The following is an 18,100-nucleotide window of genomic DNA, read 5'->3' on the forward strand; positions in this document are numbered from 1 at the left end:
TTTTTTATGATCAAATTGTAAGAATATTTTCTATATTATTTGAGGTAAAGTTATAGTAAGATGAGAAGAAAGGAACTTATCACCCTTAGCACTACCCTTTAAAAAATAAAATGAAATTAATTCCATTACACGTCCCAAAAATGTTTTAATTCTTAATCCTTAGATACTGAGTAGAGATGAGCGAATCAAAGCTGATGAACCTGAATTTGTTATGAATTTCATGAAATATTAGATTTGCAACGAATGAGAAAATTGCTGCCATTCTATCGCGCAAATCGCTTTATTAAATTTCCTGCGGTCCAGGCTCCAGGGCATCTAAAATGACAGATCCACATGTCAGTACATGGGGCAAGGAACGTAGGAAAGGTGGGAAGGCAAGGCAGGAAGGGAAGTAGGCTGGATGACCCTGAATCACATGCAGGATGCAGCCTATAAGCACCCAGTTACCCCTGTGATGCCACAGCCCTATATAATCAGCAGCCAGTCACCCCTTTGATGTCACAGAGCTATATATTCAGCAGTCATTTTGCGGCTCGTCATATCATTCATTACACTGCATACAGATAGGACGGACATCGCTGTGTGTATGTGTTCCACTGAAAAGCTCATTCCAGCAGCGTTTCACATCCTAGTCACATCAGCGTTCTGGTGGACAGACAGCAGTGTTTTTTTCACTGAAAAGGATTTTAACTACAACCATTAACCCCCCTCCCCCCCCAGGTACTTTCTTCGCCATTGTATTACAGAGAGGGACAGATAGCTGTGTGTTACCTCATACATTTCAGCAAGCTGCCTAAACTTCATAAACCTTAGCAGAGGAAGCAGGAAGAATTTTTCAGCCAAATTCTGTTTCTTTGTTCCACAACAAATCATCTGCTGGTTATAATAGTCTGTAGATGGTATAATACCCAGCAGTCCATTCCTAATAGTCTTTGACAGAGTGAAATTTTGTGTTTAGTACACAGCTTTTTTTGTGCTGCAGCACTGTTGTGTTCTGCTGGTTTGTGCAAAAATAAGTTTTCTTAAAGTGTACTGTAGCGGATTTTTCAGCGGATACTGTGAAAGTACAGGCAAAACTACTTACCGGCTTGCGTTTATACTCAGATACTTTTCTAGTGTACTGTAGTGCAATTGTCTGCCCTCATAAGTGCATACCACATACCTACATCTAAGTAGTGTCCTATTTTAAACCTGATAATCTGTCAAGGGCCTAGATACTGTGAAAGTCCAAGCAAAAGTACTCACCGCCTGGTGTTGTACTCGGATAATTTTTTAAGTGTACTGTAGTGTTTTTTCTGCCCTCATAAGTGCATACCACATACCTACATCTAAGCAGTGTACTATTTTTTATTTGTTAATCTGTTAAGGGCCTAGATACTGTGAAAGTCCAGGCAAAACTACTCACCGGCTTGTGTTTTTACTTAGATTTTTTTTAATGTGTACTGTAACGCATTTTTCTGCCCTCATAAGTGCATACCTCACATGTACATCTAAGTAGTGTACTATTTTGTACCTGTTAATCTGTCAAGGGCCTAGATACTGTGAAAGCCCAGGCAAAAGTACACACCTGCTGCTGTTCTAAACAAATACTGTTTTAAGCGTAGTGAAGCGTATTGTACTCCCCTCAAATACGCATGTCACGCAGAGTGGCAGATGCCTAAATGCATCAGGCAGAGGTTGCAACAGACTAGGGGCAAGTGGCAGCAGGAGTCCCAGCAAGAAGCCTTAGCTCCCGGGATCAGCCAGCAGTCGTGTCTCGACCAGCAATCCATCTGCCATCATCGGTTGGTTAACACAGTCATCCACTTCAACACAAGTGACATCTGATACTTCCAGTCAACAGTGAGTGGGTTGCTCAGACACAACCTTCAGTTGGCATGTCCCGGGAGCAGTCCCTGTCCTCCCATAGCCTCTGTCCTATGCTGTTCAGCTCCACTATTCACTGAGGACGATCTAATAGAGGACAGTCAGCAGCTACTGCCCAGCACACAAGTGGATGAGACATCCGCTGCTTCTTCCGCTAGGCGGGCAAGTAGTGATGAGGAGAGTGTTGCGGGAGGCGGTGTTGCCAGAGTTCAGGGTCCTGAAGCAGACACTGTTGAGAAACATGAGGAGGATATCAGTGACGTGCAGACACTTGTTGATGATGATGAAGCCGATTGCAATTGGGAGCCGGGTGCAGAAGGGGCTTCATCATCATCAGGAGAATAGAGTTACAGGTTGCCCGTGAGGCAGCAGCTGAGCCAGCAAGGTGGTAGCATGATTGGCAGTCAGCATGGTGGCAGAAGAGGAAATTCTGGAGCCAAACGTGCCTGGGGTAGACCACCTGCTTCGCGGCAGCATATCTTCCCAGGAGGTAGTGGAACAGGGGTTCCTGGAGACGGCGGCAGTAGCAGTCAAATAGTGCGGACTGTTGGTGGGAAAATCAGCTACTCGGTGGTGTGGCAGTTTTTCATCAAGCATCCGAGGAGGTTCACCTAGCCACATGCAAGATATGTCAGCAGAAGGTGAAGTATGGCAAGGGTCCCAATGTTAGCACCACGGCCCTTCGTCAACATATGCAGTGTCACCATAATGAGGACTGGGAGAACCGTGGCTCCGATGTGGTAGTCCAGCCTGCTGCATCACCCAGTGGCACACCGCTCCCTGTTTCAGCAAACCAAGGCTCCACCACCTCTGACGAAGGGAGCTGTGTCTCATACCCATCTTCTGTAGCTCCAGATGCTTCTGCTCCTTTCTACTTCAAGTCAGTCATTCCGCAAACAATCCATCGGCGAAGCCATGTCCAAGAGACAACAGTATGCGCCCACTCATCCAACGGCGCAGAAGCTGAATGTGCTCTTGTCCAAGTTGCTGGTGCTGCAGTCTCTCCCTTTTCAAGTGGTGGACTCTGCACCTTTCAGAGAACTGATGGCTTGTGCCGAGCCGATGTGGAGAGTGCCAAGCCATCATTTCTTTGAAAAGAAGGCAGTACCATCCCTGCACAATTTTGTGGAAGAGAAGGTGGGCCAGTCCTTGAGCCTGTACATGTGGAGCTGTAACTACACTCAGGGACAATACATGTCCTTTACGGCTCACTGTGTGAATGTGGTTCCTGCATAGCCACAACACAAACTAGGACAGGTCACGCCGGCTCCTCCTCCATGCTCTCAGGCCGTTGGTCCTGTGACAGTGTGCGACTCTGCCTCCTCATCCTCCACTGTGTCCTCAGCCTCCACTGCCCAGACAAGTCTCAGTGGCCCTTCAGCATACCATGTGTGCAGGGCACGGCGGTGTCACGCTGTTCTTCATATGGTTTGCTCTGTCGAAAAGAGTCACACAGGGGAGGAAGTGCTAAAAGTTCATAAAGAAATCGGAGCATGGCTTACTCCACGAAAACCGGAAATGGGAACCATGGTGACTGACAACGGGAACAACATCTCACATGCGCTGCGACTGGGAAGGCTGAGCCATAGCCATACGCCCTGCATGGCACAGGTGTTCAATCTGGTTGTGAAGCAGTTCCTGAAGTGTTCCCCCATTTGCAACACATCCTAACAATGGGAAGGAAACTTTGCATGCACTTGAGCCACTCGTACATCGCAAAGCACACCCTCCTTGAGCTACAGCGTCAGAACGGTATGCCCCAACATGGTCTGATTTGTGACCTTGCCACACATTGCAATTCCACCCTCCATATGTTGGACCGACTGTACGAACAGAGAAAAGCCATCACCGATTTCTTGATGATCCAAGCAGATAAAGGTACTAACCTGTGTAACTTCAACATGAACCAGTGGCAGCCCATATGTGACACCTACCGTTTGCTCAGGCCATTTGAGGAATTTATTAGTAAGTCACCAGGATTACAGGATGAACAATGTCATTCCACTACTTCATTTCTAACAACATGTGTTGGAAACAATGGCTGGTCAGGGCACTGGAGACATGGCGCCTACATCTCACGGCCACATGAGCCCTGTGGGGGCTGAACTGGAGGAAAAGGACGGGGAGGGGCACAGTGGAGAACACTTTAGGTTTCGCCAAATGGGCATTTTTTCTAGTAATCTGACAGGAGTGGAGGAGCAGGAGCAGCCAGAGGAGCTTGAGGGTTTAACAGGAAGGGGAGAGAGAGGACCCAGACACACCTTGGCAGTATGCAGTTGAGATGGAGGCAGGGAGTCCCTCCGAGTCACTTGCACAAATGGCACGATGCAGGCTCACTTGCTTGCATAGTGACCGCCAAATTATCACCATTCGGCAGCGTAATCACTTCTGGATCTCCACCTTATTGGACCCTCACTACCGCCACAAAATAGGGGCCTTTTCTACACCCACTGCCAGGGAGGACATAGTGACCTACTACAGAAGCATCCTATGTAGTCAGTTGGCCGATGCCTTTTGGTACCATCGTCCCTCCTCTCGCAGGTCTGAATCAGCGGGCCCCCTGCGCTCACCTTCCACTGCCATGGCTGTTGTGGAGGTGTGGGGTGGCAGGTGCAGTACCAGCTCCATCAGCAGCAGCCTGAGTCTCCAGTCGCTGATGAGTAGCTTTCTTCACCTGCATTGTGAAGCAACTCATCAGCAGCAGGAACACCTGGAGCAGGACCTGAACTAGCAGGTGGTGGCATACCTTGACATGCCCATGCAAATACACCTTGAAGATCCACTGGATTTCTGGGCAGCCAAACTTGATTTGTGGCTACAACTAGCAGAGTTTCCCCTGAAAAAACTGTCCTGCCTGGCCAGTAGTGTGCCATCAGAGCGGGTGTTTAGTGCGGCAATGGCCATAGTCACCCCAAAAAGAACTCATCTGTCCACGAAAAATGTGGAGAGACTGACCTTTGGGAAGATGAATCAGGCATGGATCAGCCAGGATTTCCAACCACCAATGCCTGATGCAACAGAGTAGATTGACCATAGTTCCACACCAACACTTCACAAATATGGATATTGCCAAACAGATTTAATGCGCTGCTTCCGAGTTACAAACATTCCTCTGCATCAGACCTTTTTTCACCCACCTTCGTCACCGGGTACTGGTATTGCCACCCACCACACCAATTTGTCACCGGGTCACTTTCAGGGCTCCTGATGCTGCTGCTGCCACCTCAAGGCTGTCTCCTTCAGCCACTATATGGTCTCTTCTCATGCTTCAGCCAACTCCAGGCTGTGCCATTCAGCCACTATATGGTCTCCTCATGCGTCAGCCACCTCCAGGCTGTGTCATTCAGCCACTATATGGTCTCTTCATGCTGCCACAAACTTCAGACTGTGCCATTCAGCCACTATATAGTATCTTCATGCTTCTGCCACCTCCAGGCTGTGACATTCAGCCACTATATGGTATCCTCATGCTTCAGCGAACTCCAGGCTGTGCCATTCAGCCCCTATATATACTCCTCATGCTTAAGCCAAATCCAGGTTGTGACATTCAGACACTATATGGTCTCCCCATGCTGCCACAAACTCCAGGCAGTCATTCAGCCACTATATGGTCTCCTCATACTGATGCCACCTCCAGGCTGTCTTATTCAGCCACTATATGGTCTCCTCATGTGTCAGCCACCTCCAGGCAGTGCCATTAAGCCACTATATGGTCTCCTCATGGTTCAGCCAAATCCAGGCTATGCCATTCAGACACTATATGGCCTCCTCCTCTGTTGCCACCTCCAAGCTCTGTCATTGTGCTGCAATGTGACATTTGACTCCTTGTTAGATTTGGTCCTTTGTACCCACACTCCACTTAGGAGTGAAAAGTTATATTTCAAAATCCTCAATTTCAATTTCAAAATCTTAAATTTCTTTTTAAAATTCTTAAATTTCAATGGTCTCCTCATGCTTCTGCCAACTCCAGGCTGTGCCATTCATACACTATATGGTCTCCTCATGCTTCAGCCAACTTCAGGCTGTGCCCTTCAGCCAATATATGGTTTACTGCTGCTGCTGGGTAAGGGTCTGGTCCTAAACATTTTGTTATGGTAGCAATAGGTACTCTAAATCTTGAATTTACATTTCAAAATTAATCTTTTAATCTTAGGGATTGTGAAGCCCTAGTGTCTACTCATGCTGCTGCCAACTCCAGGCTGTGTCATTCAGACACTATATGGTCTCCTCATGCTTCAGCCAACTCCAGGCTATGTCATTCAGCCAATATATGGTTTGCTGATGCTGCTGGGCCTGGGTCTGGGACTAAAAAATTGGTTATGGTAGTACTAGCTACTCCTCATGCTTCAACCAACTCCAGGCTGTGTCATTCAGGCAATATATGGTTTACTGATGCTGCTGTACAAGGGTCTGGGACTATAAATGTTGTTATGGTAGCACTAGCTACCCAAAATCTTCAGTTTAAATTTCAGAATTCACCTTTTAATATTAGAGATGGTGAAGCCCTAGTGTCTAGTCATGCTGCTGTCTACTCCAGGCTGTGCCATTCAGACACTATATGGTCTACTCTTGCTTCCGCCAACTCCAGGATGTATCATTCAGGCAATATATGGTTTACTGATGCTGCTGGGCGTGGGTCTGGGAATAACATTTTTGTTTTGGTGGCACTAGCTACCCAAAATCTTCAGTAAAAATTTCCTAATTCATCTTTTAATCTTAGGGATTGTGAAGCCCTAGTGTCTACTCATGCTGCTTCCAACTCCAGGCTGTGCCATTCAGACACTATATGGTCTACTCATGCTTCAGCCAACTCCAGGCTGTGTCACTCAGGCAACATATGGTTTACTGATGCTGCTGGGCCTTGGCCTGGGCCAAAACATTTTGCTATGGTAGCACTAGCTACCCAAAATCTTCAATTTAAATTTCTGAATTCATCTTTTAATCTTAGGGATTGTGAAGCCATAGTGTCTGCTCATACTGCTGCCAACTCCAGGCTGTGCCATTCAGACACTGTATGGTCTCCTCAAGCTTCAGCCAACTCCAGGCTGTTTCTTTCAGGTTTACTGATGCAGTTGGACCTGGGTCTGGACCTACAAATTTGGTTATGGTAGCACTAGCTACCCAAAATCTTCCATTTAAATTTCAGAATTTGTCTTTTAATCTTAAGGATTGTGAAGCCCTAGTGTCTTCTCATGCTGCTGCCAACTCCAGGTTGCTCCATTCAGACACTCCTCATGCTTCAACCAACTCCAGGCTGTGTCATTCAGGCAATATATGGTTTACTGATCCTGCTGTACAAGGGTCTGGGACTATAAATGTTGTTATGGTAGCACTAGCTACCCAAAATCTTCAGTTTAAATTTCTGAATTCATCTTTTAAGCTTAGGGATTTTGAAGCCCTAGTGTCTACTCATGCTGCTGCCAACTCCAGGCTATGCCATTCAGACACTATGTGGTCTCCTCATGCTTCAGCCAACTCCAGGCTGTGCCATCCAGCCAATATATCGTTTGCTGCTGCTGCTGGGCCTGGGTCTGGCCCTAAAAAATAAATTGTTATGGTAGCACTAGCTACCCTAAATCTTGAATTTAAATTTCCAAATACATTTTTTAATCTTAGGGATTGTGAAGCCATAGTGTTTACTCATGCTGTGGCCAACTCCAGGCTCTGCCATTCAGACACTATATGGTCTCCTCAGGCTTCAGCCAACTCCAGGCTGTGTCATTCAGCCACTATATATGGTCTCCTCATGCTGCCAACACCTCCACGCTGTGTCATTCAGTAGTGTTGCTCGCGAATATTCGCAATTCGAATTTTATTTGCGAATATCACATATTCACGAAAATAGAACTATAAATTCTAAATTACGAATATTCGTTTTTTTTTCACAGTACACATCACAGTGATCATCCCTCTCTGCTTCCCGTTTGTGTGGTCTAAAGAAGGCTCTAATACTACTGTGTGAGACCGCCGGGCAAATATTCGCATATGCGAATATTCGCGAATATTGATCCTTCCCTTCTGCTGCTTCTATCAACTAACACTAGTATATACTTGCTATAAAGTTCATAAATTTTCACATATGCAAATTTTCTCATATACGAATTTACGCATATGCGAAAAAACGCAAATATTACGAATATGCGAATTTAGCGAATATATAACGAATATTCGTCCATATATTCGCAAAATATCGCGAATTTTTATATGGCCTATGCCGCTCAGCACTATCATTCAGCCACTGTATGGTCTTTTCATGCTGCCAACACCTCCATGCTGTGTCATTCAGCCACTATATGGTTTCCTCATACTGATGCCACCTCCAGGCTCTGTCATTGTGCCGCTCTGCAGCAGTGATTCTAAAAGAGATGCCTGTAATCTGCATGTCATTCTAAATAACAGTGTTATTTCAATACCCCAGCACACCCCATGCATGTTAGAACAAAGCAAAGTGTTCTACACACCTATTGAGGCTCTCTGTAGTCCAGAAATAGCCATGTTTAATATGGATGCGTCACAAATAAATCAGGATATAAAACATTTTCGGAAAAATTAGGTGAATCGGCTGAATCAAATTTTTCAAAAGTTCGCTCATGATCGCATTTTACCAGTGTTGCTAACTACTGTACGAGGAATTATAAAGATTTTTTGTTAATGGTGCTGTATAATATATACAACCCTTTGCAAGGTATAGGTGGTTCCATAAGGGGACTCTAGTCTCTATCACATCTTTTTGCCCTTCCATTAATATTGATGGGTTAAAGGAAAACTGTCAGCCAGTTCATCCACACTAAACCCAATACACTTGTTTATAGTGTGGGTGAGCAGGAGTCTCAAAAGGGTTCACTTACTTTGTAAAGTTTTGTCGCCGCCAAGTTAGCATCCTCTAAAATTGTGTAAATAAAAATAAACATAAACATATGTGGTATCACCACGTGTGTACATGTCCGAACTGTAAAAATATTTATCGTTAATGAAACCGCAAGGTCTATGGCTTACACATAAAAAAAAATCCAAAGGCCAAAATAGCGTATTTTTGGTCACTTTTAATACTATAAAAAAGTTTATAAAAAGTGATCAAAAAGTCCAATCAAAACCAAAATCATACCAATAAAAACGTCAGATCACGGAACAAAAAATGAGCCCTCATACATAACCATATGCAGAAAAATAAAAAAGTTATAGAGGTCAGAAGAGGAAATTTTTAAACGTATACATTTATCTCCATGTAGTTACGATTTTTTCCAGAAGTACGACAAAATCAAACCTATATATGTAGGGTATCATTTTAACCGTATCGACCTACAGAATAAAGAGAAGGTGTCATTTTAACCGAAAAATGCACTGCGTAGAAACGAAAGCACCCGAAAGTTACAAAATGGCATTTTTTTCTTAAATTTTGTCGCACAATGATTTTTTTCCTGTTTCGCAGTGGATTTTTGCATAAAATGAATAATGTCACTGCAAAATAGAATTGGTGGCGCAAAAAATAAGCTATAATATGGATTTTTCTGTGCAAAATTTAAAGCGTTATGATTTTTAGAAGGTGATGAGGAAAAAATGAAAATGCAAAAACGGAAAATACCCTGCGTCATTAAGGGGTTAAAGGGGTACTACCTATCGGTGATCTCTGGGACAGCAGCGATGGCATCCGGAACTCGGAAGCTTGCAGCTTCTACATTTGTGGTGTCACGCCATGCCCCCTCCATTTCTGTCTATGAGAGGGGGCGTGACAGCTGGTACATAGCCGTCACGCCTCCTCCCATAGACGTGAATGGAGGGGGCGTGGCGGCCCGCATTGCCAGTCATCTGGCACGGAGCGGAGTTCACAGGGTGGAACCCCCGCGATCTAATATCTTATCTATAAAGGGGTACTCCCTAGGAAAACATCTTATCCCCTATCCAAAGAATAAGGGAAGATGTCTGATCAAGGGTGGCCTGCCACAGGGGACCCCTGCGATCTCCAGGCCGACAGCGGCAGCGTTTGGAACACAGAAGCTTGAAGCTTCCGTGTTCGTGATGTCACACCACACCCCCTCCATTCATGTCTGTGGGAGGGTGCGTGATAGCTAGTACGTAGCATCACGCCTCCTCCCATAGACATGAATGGAGGGGGCGTGGCAGCTGTAGTCACCAGTCATCTGGCACAGATTTTTTTTTGTTTGCTTTTTGTTTTGTTTTATATTGTGATAAATGAACAATGGAGTCCATTTCTATTACTTAAAACTCCTTTTTGTAAGAATGTCTGCCCATCATTGAGTTAATCATAAAGTATCCCACTGTTTAGACCCCCTCAATGATCAAATGTAAGATAGAGGGGAGCACCATGGCAGGAAAAATAAGGTATTACACAGTGCAAATGAGTTTACTAAACTGGTCACTCTTTTGAATATGCGAGATTAGTGTTCTTGATTACTAGACAAAATGTAATCTCATCAGTAGGCCTTGTACAGACTACGAAACTGATATTAGTCTGGGTGGATGTAATTTAGATAATTATGGTCAAATTCTACAACTATAGCCTAGCAGGCATTTTTCTTGTCGAAGCAACATTTTGTATTCTGTGATGGCCACTTAAATGAATGGCTAACTAAACACATGGATGTCTTGAGTGTCTTAAAATCTGTGTTAGGCTGGGTTCACACTACGATTTGAACTACGGTTCCCGTATACGGCTGGGAGGAGGGGTGTGCGGGGCTTAATTGCGGCGCCCCCACTCAGCCGTATTCAGGAACCGTAGTTAATGTATGTCTATGAGCCGACCGGAGTGAACCGCAGGCTCTGGTCGGCTGCTTTTTCGGCCGTATGCGGTTTCCCGACCGCAGGCAAAAACGTGGTCGTATAAATGTTTCCATTATGCATTTTCCCTTTTTTCTGCCTTTCCCCCCTCTGTTTTTAGCTAAAATACTGACTAAAATACTACGTGTTAACATAGCCTTAAAGTGTTGCTCCCTATTCTGGCACTTAGAGGGGAAAACTAACAAACTCATGCCTTACCCAAGAAGGTATCTAGATGTCCATCTGTCTTAATTGGGCATATAGACAGGGCTTGTCATCAATGATTAATCAATTAAATATCAGAATGTTCAATCATATCAAGCCCAAATCTTTGTAAATACGGGCAGCCAACTGCACAGCCTTAGGCTCTGTTCACACTATCTTCATGGCTCATCTTACAACGGAAGCCATTAAAGGGGGGAGGGGCTAGGAGTGGTTAAAAGGGGGCGAAGTTAAGGGGAGGGGTCAGCCGGTACCTCAGTGCTGTGAGAAGAAGTTCCCGCCCTTGTTTATGATTGTTCTGATTGTCATAGCAGAAGTTGCAGGGGAGGGTTTTGGAAGCACACTAAAATCATGTAAAGTGGTTTCGAGGATGGTGAAAAAGTGGGCTGGGGCGGTACCCATCCTGATGATGGTTTCCTTGTGAGCATGGGCCCCAAGGGAGGAGTGGGGGCCTCTGAAAATGGAAAAGCAGTGAGAAAAATCATAGACCAGCTCACTGTTTCTTTCTATAGCAGCAGGCACTTGACATCTGATCCTGAAGCACGGTTGCAGGGAACTGCTATTCCCCGGGCCATCCAAACATGTGAAAAAGCAAAAAAATCCAGCTCCCAGAAAAAATGGAATAGATAAAACTTAACGTTTACCGTAATTAGTGCATATTAAAATGGTAGTTAAAATAAAAATGGAGGGAGACATGTCACTCAATAAAAGGCAGGAGTGATCTCTTTCGAGCCTAAGCTCTTTTATTGAGTGACATGTCACCCTCTGTTTTTATCGGAATTTCCATTTTAATATGCACTAAACATTAAGTTTTATGTTTTCAATTTTTTCTAGAAGCTGGATTTTTTTGCTTTTTCACATCTCTGAAAATGGTGCCCCTTGGTCTCGTGCCTTACGGCCAGGTGTACAGTAGGAGGCCCAGAGTGGGTTAATTGATGATAGGAAGAGAGCGAGGTGCCCCCAGGGCCTTCTCCGGAGGGGGTTAGACTCAGGGAATGTTTACATAATATTGGTAATGTTATAATATATGGATATGTTTTTATATTGTATGATGTTCATAAATTTTGGTTGTTTATTATTATTGTTTGGTGAAGTTGTTAATAAAATGTGGCTGTTGTGGCCTTTGTAACACCAACAGGTCTCTTTGTGTTATTTGGGAATAAAGAAAAAGGTAAGAGGGGTGGGTGTTTAAAGAGACACATAGCTACTAGACTATCCCCTAGTCAAGCACTGCCAGATCCACTGAACTTTGAACAACAACTGCTGGACCCCATTGACTTATAGTGTGGTGTCCATTATGTTGAGCTAGCACAACATGTTATCTTTTTTCTTCCCATAAAATCTAAAAGAACTACCAGGGGAGGCATCAAATAGTAATGTGGACAAAGCTTTATATCCCTCTACAGTATATCATGCTTTACCCTCTTTACTCTTATTTAAGCATTTTGAGTGGATGTTGTATTTGTCTCTAGTGCTGTTAAAATGTGAGCTATTCATAGGCCTTTTTGAGTAATTTGTATAATAGTAAATTTTCCAGTGTTGTTGGACCCCAGGAAAAAGGCCAGATTTTAGGTTGGCTGTACATGTATCTTCATTTCCTGTAGTTGAAATGCATCCAAAGCTCCATATCTCCAAAACTAGGGCAAGCTTAGCAAACAATGTTGGGAAAAACTTTCTCGAGATCCATGCTGTAATCTTCTAAATAGGATAGTAATATGAAAGGACTCCTACTCCTCTATGTAAATCCATAAGTCATGCAGAAATAATGTTATTCACGATGAACAGAAAAACATGGCACGCACCAGGGATGTTTTGCACTACAAAGAACTTCTTCTGGAGGCTGGAAGAAGTGCTGTGTAGTTAGAAATGGACATTGTCTCAGAACATTCTTGCTCTGTCACATTCTCCCTTGCATCTGTCTCACTTACTCTATGAGATTAAATTATAGAATGATCAATAGATTGGCGAGTGCCACGTTTTTCTGTTTCAGAATTGATGTTTGCTACACTCTTATTTTTGCATTACACCTATGGTCATACATATACAAACATGCTATGTACGACTCCTGATCCAGTACAATTTCTTAAGCTGTGCCAAGTGTTAAGCTGTGCCAGGTGACTTCTGTATAAATTAAAAATAATGTAATATTATATGAGCCATGAAAAGAAATAAATTCAGGCACTAGCACCTACAGTATAACCCTAATGTGTGTACGGGCAAAGCCTGTACCTCGAACTTTTGTCGAAGTCCAAAGTCATCTGCGTCATCAGATACAGGCACATTGTAATACTCGCCTTCTTCTTGATTCAATAGCTTGTACCTGAGAGAGACACAGGGCAGACAAACAACCAGGACCAGAGAAGAAGGGACACAGGTAAAAATGACAGCATTGACAGCAATGACAGAAAGAAATGGTAGAGTGATTGAAAGAGCCAGAAACCAACAAGTAAAAACGATCAAACATGTGAGACCACAATAAAAAGCATTGCATGGTAGCATGAAGGTATATGAAAAGAATTAACCAATTTATAAATCCCAAATGAAATCAGAGCAGTACGTGATGTAAAAACATAATTGGGAGAGGGGGAATAGCAACAACAAGAGAACAAATATAAAAAAAAGAGAAAGAAGGATAAGAAAAAAAAAAAAGAAAGTAAGGTAGGCATTTCCAAGAAAGTTTATTGGTGTCTGATATTCCATATATATCTTTAGTTTTGAATCTATATTACAACAAGACAAGGTTCACAGATATCTCATTCATTCTTCACATTAACTATGCCCTAATTGTTAGTAAGCACATCATCTGTCGCACAATATACATATACATTACTATGCAGTAGATGTAAAAAAATTACCAGCCATCCACTGTGTTCTTCATGATTTCTGAGACACCAAATGACATGGAGCCCATGAAGTCATTGCGTGATGTGCGATCCCAGTCCCAGACTTCTACAGAAAGGCGTCTGTCTTCATCCCCTGGCTTTAAGATGCTTAGAAATCAAATGAAAAATAAAATGAATGGTGTAAACCATAATAGTAAAAAAAAATCATAAAAAGCAAAGTTATGCTTACTGTAAGTAGATAGCAATGTACTCGGGCCCTCTTTGTATTACATGTTCTCCTACTTGATTGTCCATAGGGACAGACTGTCTATTGGCCAAAGATCTGTTAAATAGGTATTTTTTTCCTTATAGATACAGTGTTTTTTTTTTTTTTTTTTTTTTATTGAAGCGCTTACAAACCCTTTCTTTTACCAGTGCAGTTTACTGTGTATGTTTTTACATGTATAATATTGATTTCTGCCTCTAGGTGATGTATAACAAGGCTTTTTGTCTAGACTTTTTCTCTGTTGGTGAGTGTCATGTTGTTAATAAATTTAACTATTAAAGTAAACAGACAGGGGGACATTTATCATTGTTGCTTTGTTAAGTGAGTTCTGAAGCATTTTTTTTGCTTTATTTTTGCTTATGTGTGACATATTTATTATATCATCACAGGGGGTTGATAAATTTGGCTCACATGAGCAAAAATCAATAAACCACTTTAGAATAAAAAAAATTTGGGGAGTTTAGTTTTCTTTGTGGGTTTTGATTTCTGACAGGTATTTTCCCAAGGAATTTTTTTTTTACAACTGTTTTGATCTGTCGGGTTTTTCCCAGCTCAAATCCACCACATTTTCTGTGGAAACCTTAGTAAATATGTTGAGATTTTTAAAAACTGTTGGGGACACGCCCCTTTTGTTGGGAATACGCCCACTTTCTCCTGTGATCACGCCCCCTTTTTGGGTTTTCTTGAAAAATGGGGGTTTTGGGTTTTTTTTTGTCGCAAATTGTGTTGCATTGAACGTGCGACACAATTTGGGTGCAAAACCCGAGAAAAAAGAGTCGGGATCACGTTAGTAAATAAACCCCAATGACTTCAAAACACCACTTTGTAACATCACTACCGCAGCTGTGAAAAAAATGTGTTTATGTGTTTTTGTGAGTTTTTTCTACTTCCCCTTTTAGATCCATGTATGCAGAGGACTACTTCCGATTAGAGGACTACTGAGATTACCCCCTTTTTTTGTTAATTTTAGTAAAATGGTTAATGAGGGCTTGTGGGAGAGTGTTTTTTTTTTTTACAAAAGTTTTTTAAATGTGTTGTGTTTTTTTTTTTTTTTACTTACTTTACAGGCTTAGTAATGGAAGCTGTCTAATAGAACAGCTTCCTGTCAAACTAACCTGATCAGCTTTTATGAGGAGGTGAGCTCCAGACTGGACCAGGGGCAATCGCTGGATGTCGCATATCTAGATTTTTCCAAAGCATTTGATACGGTGCCACATAAAAAATTAGTGCATAAAATGAGAAGGATGGTGCAGGGGGAGAATGTGTACAAGTGGGTAAGTAACTGGCTCAGTGATAGGAAGCAGAGGGTGGTTATTAATGGTACTTATTCTGATTGGGTGACTGTTACTAGTGGGGTACAATATGGGTCAGTCTTGGGTCCTATTCTATTTAATATATTCATTAATGACCTTGTAGAGGGGTTCAATAGTAAAGTAGCAATCTTTGTAGATGATACTAAACTCTGTAATGTGGTCAACACAATAGAGGACCGTGCACTGTTACAAATGGATCTGGATAGGTTGGAGATTTGGGCTGAGGAGTGGCAGATGAGGTTCAACACTGAAAAATGTAAGGTAATGCACATGGGGAGGAAAAATCCGGGCTGGGATTATGTATTAAATGGGAGAAAACTTAGGATGACTGACATGGAAAAGCAATTAGGAGTCTTAGTTAACAGTAAATTAAGCTGTAGTGACCAATGTCGGGCAGTTGCTACCAAGGCAAATAAAATCATGGGGTGCATCAATAGGGGCATAGATGACCACGACAAGGAAATAATTCTAACACTGTACAAATCACCAGTCAGACTACACAAGGAATACTGTGTACAGTACTGGGGACCAGTGTACAAGAAAGATATAGTGGAGCTCGAGAGGGTTCAAAGATGGGCAACCAGAGTAATACGGGGAATGGGAGGACAACAGTACCCGGAACAGGAAGATTATCAGAATTGGAGTTATTTAGTTTAGAAAAAAAAAAGACTTAGGGGTGAACTAATAACTATGTATAAATATATCAGGGACCATACAGAGATCTCTCCCATGATCTATTTATACTCAAGACTTTATTCATAACAAGAGGGCATCCTCTACGTCTTGAGGAAAGAAGGTTTCTACACCAGCACAGACGGGGTTTCTTTACTGTAAGAGCAGTGAGACTGTGGAATTCTCAGCCTGAGGAGGTGGTCATGGTGAACTCTCTAAAAGAGATCAAAAGGGGTCTGGATGCATTTTTGGAGAGTCATAACATTGCTGGTTATGTATACTAGATTTATAGGGACAGAACGTTGATCCAGAGATTTATTCTGTCATATTTGGAGTCGGGAAGGAATTTTTACCTCTAGTATGAGGGTTTTTTGCCTTCCTTTGAATCAACTCAGTAGGGCTTAATTGGGGATTTAGGTTGAACTCGGTGGACTCTGGTCTTTTTTCAACCTTATGAACTATGTTACTATGTTAAAAAGAGTCCATTACTAAGCCGGGCTTAGCGTTGGCCTTGAAAACAGCTAGACCTAACCCCCATTAATTACCCCAGTACCGAAAGCCAACAGGCCCAGAGTGTCAAAAATTGGGCTCCTGGGCCTAGGTGGTAACAGGCTGGCATTCCTTAGGCTGGGGAGGGCCAGTAACAATGGTCCTTGCCCACCCCGGTAATGGCAGGCTGCTTGGTTGGTATCTGGCTGAGAATGAAAATATGGGGAACCCACACACGTTATTTTGCATAAATAAATAATTAATTAATGAAAAAAAATGTGTGATTTCACCCTATTTATTGTTAAGCACCTCACTCTGTCTAATTCCTGATTGTCACACCCCAGGGCTGAGGCCCAAATTTACGACTACTACCCCTATCGTGGTTGATGATTATAAGGGGTCCCAGACTATGGTGTAAACATCTTGGATGTATGGGCTCACTGTTGCAATTCTCAGATATCAATGCCCTAAATGAGGACTATATAAATACACATATTTTTCCACAGACTAACAGACCTCCTCTGGGATAGTGACCAAATATTCAGCTCAGACGGACTGTTGTGCATATACAGTTCGCCAGCTGAAATTACTATATGTACGTACACTGACGGCTAAACACTTTGTCTCTCTAAGGTCAGCTATAATGTTCACAGACAACACTCAGCTGGACCGCTAGATGAAGTTTTAAAGGAAATCTGTCACCAGTGTCACCTACACTAACCTGTCGGTACCGACAGATAGTGCAGGTGACACTGATGATAACGGTACTTACCTTGTCCCGTTTTGTACAGGGGATCTCCGGTGATTTCCTCCGTTAGCTTCAGCTCTGGCCCGGTTTGGGGCATGGGCGAAGCTTAGTGATGTCACCACTGCTGTTCTCAAGCAGCGAGACCCAGTAGCGGATTGGGGCATGGGCGGGGCTTAGTGACGTCACCTCTGCTAGGTCCCGCTGATAGAGAAAAGCAGAGGTGATATCACTAAGCCCCACCCATGCCACAAGCCAGGTTGGAGCTGAAGCTAACGGAGGAGATTACAGGAGATCCCCTGCATGGAACGGGACAAGGTAAGTACCGTTGTCATCAGTTTCACCTGCACTACCTGTTGGTACTGACAGGTTAGTGCAGGTGACACCGGTGACAGATTTCCTTTAAGCCATCAGTGTACATGCATGCAGTTACGTCAGCTGGCAAACTGTGAATGCACAATTGTCTGTCTGAGCTGATTGCTACAAATAAGGCCACTCTCCCAGAGAAGGTCTGTTAGTCTGTGGACAAATATGTGTATTGCAGTGAGCCCATACTTCCAAGACTTTTACACCATAGTCTGGGGTAGTAGTGGTGGATTGTGGTGTGACAATCAGGATTTAGAAAGAGAGTAAGGTGCTTGACAGATGAGCTATAGAGCATGAGAATTGTAAAATGGTCATAGGGACTCTACAGAACTGATTTTTATACAATTAATAATAAAGGTTACGTTTTACTTTACTATGATTTCTACTCTCCCAGTATCACTAGAAAAATTGTCTCTTGTGTCTGTCCAAACAGACTGGTTGTAAATGGGAATTTATTTGAAATGCTAATGATATTTGATATAACTGTAGTGTGAACTACAAAATAAAAGCTCAGTACACAAAAATAATATTTACAAATGTATTT

The 18,100-nt window shown here is 43.0% G+C and overlaps 1 protein-coding gene across 1 annotated transcript in view; it reads right to left on the reverse strand.

Annotated features, from left to right (window-relative positions):
• Window positions 1-18,100, reverse strand: part of PRKCG (protein kinase C gamma) — a 716,084-nt gene that overhangs the window by 203,658 nt on the left and 494,326 nt on the right. Inside the window, exons 7-8 of the mRNA XM_056544377.1 lie at window positions 13,719-13,853; window positions 13,093-13,183 (exon numbers count right to left, since the gene is read on the reverse strand). Coding sequence (XP_056400352.1) covers window positions 13,093-13,183; window positions 13,719-13,853 — 226 coding nt within the window. The remainder of the gene's footprint in view (window positions 1-13,092; window positions 13,184-13,718; window positions 13,854-18,100) is intronic.

This window comes from Hyla sarda, chromosome 10 (genome assembly GCF_029499605.1).
Source record: "Hyla sarda isolate aHylSar1 chromosome 10, aHylSar1.hap1, whole genome shotgun sequence".
In the NCBI taxonomy this organism is placed as follows: Eukaryota; Metazoa; Chordata; class Amphibia; order Anura; family Hylidae; genus Hyla; species Hyla sarda.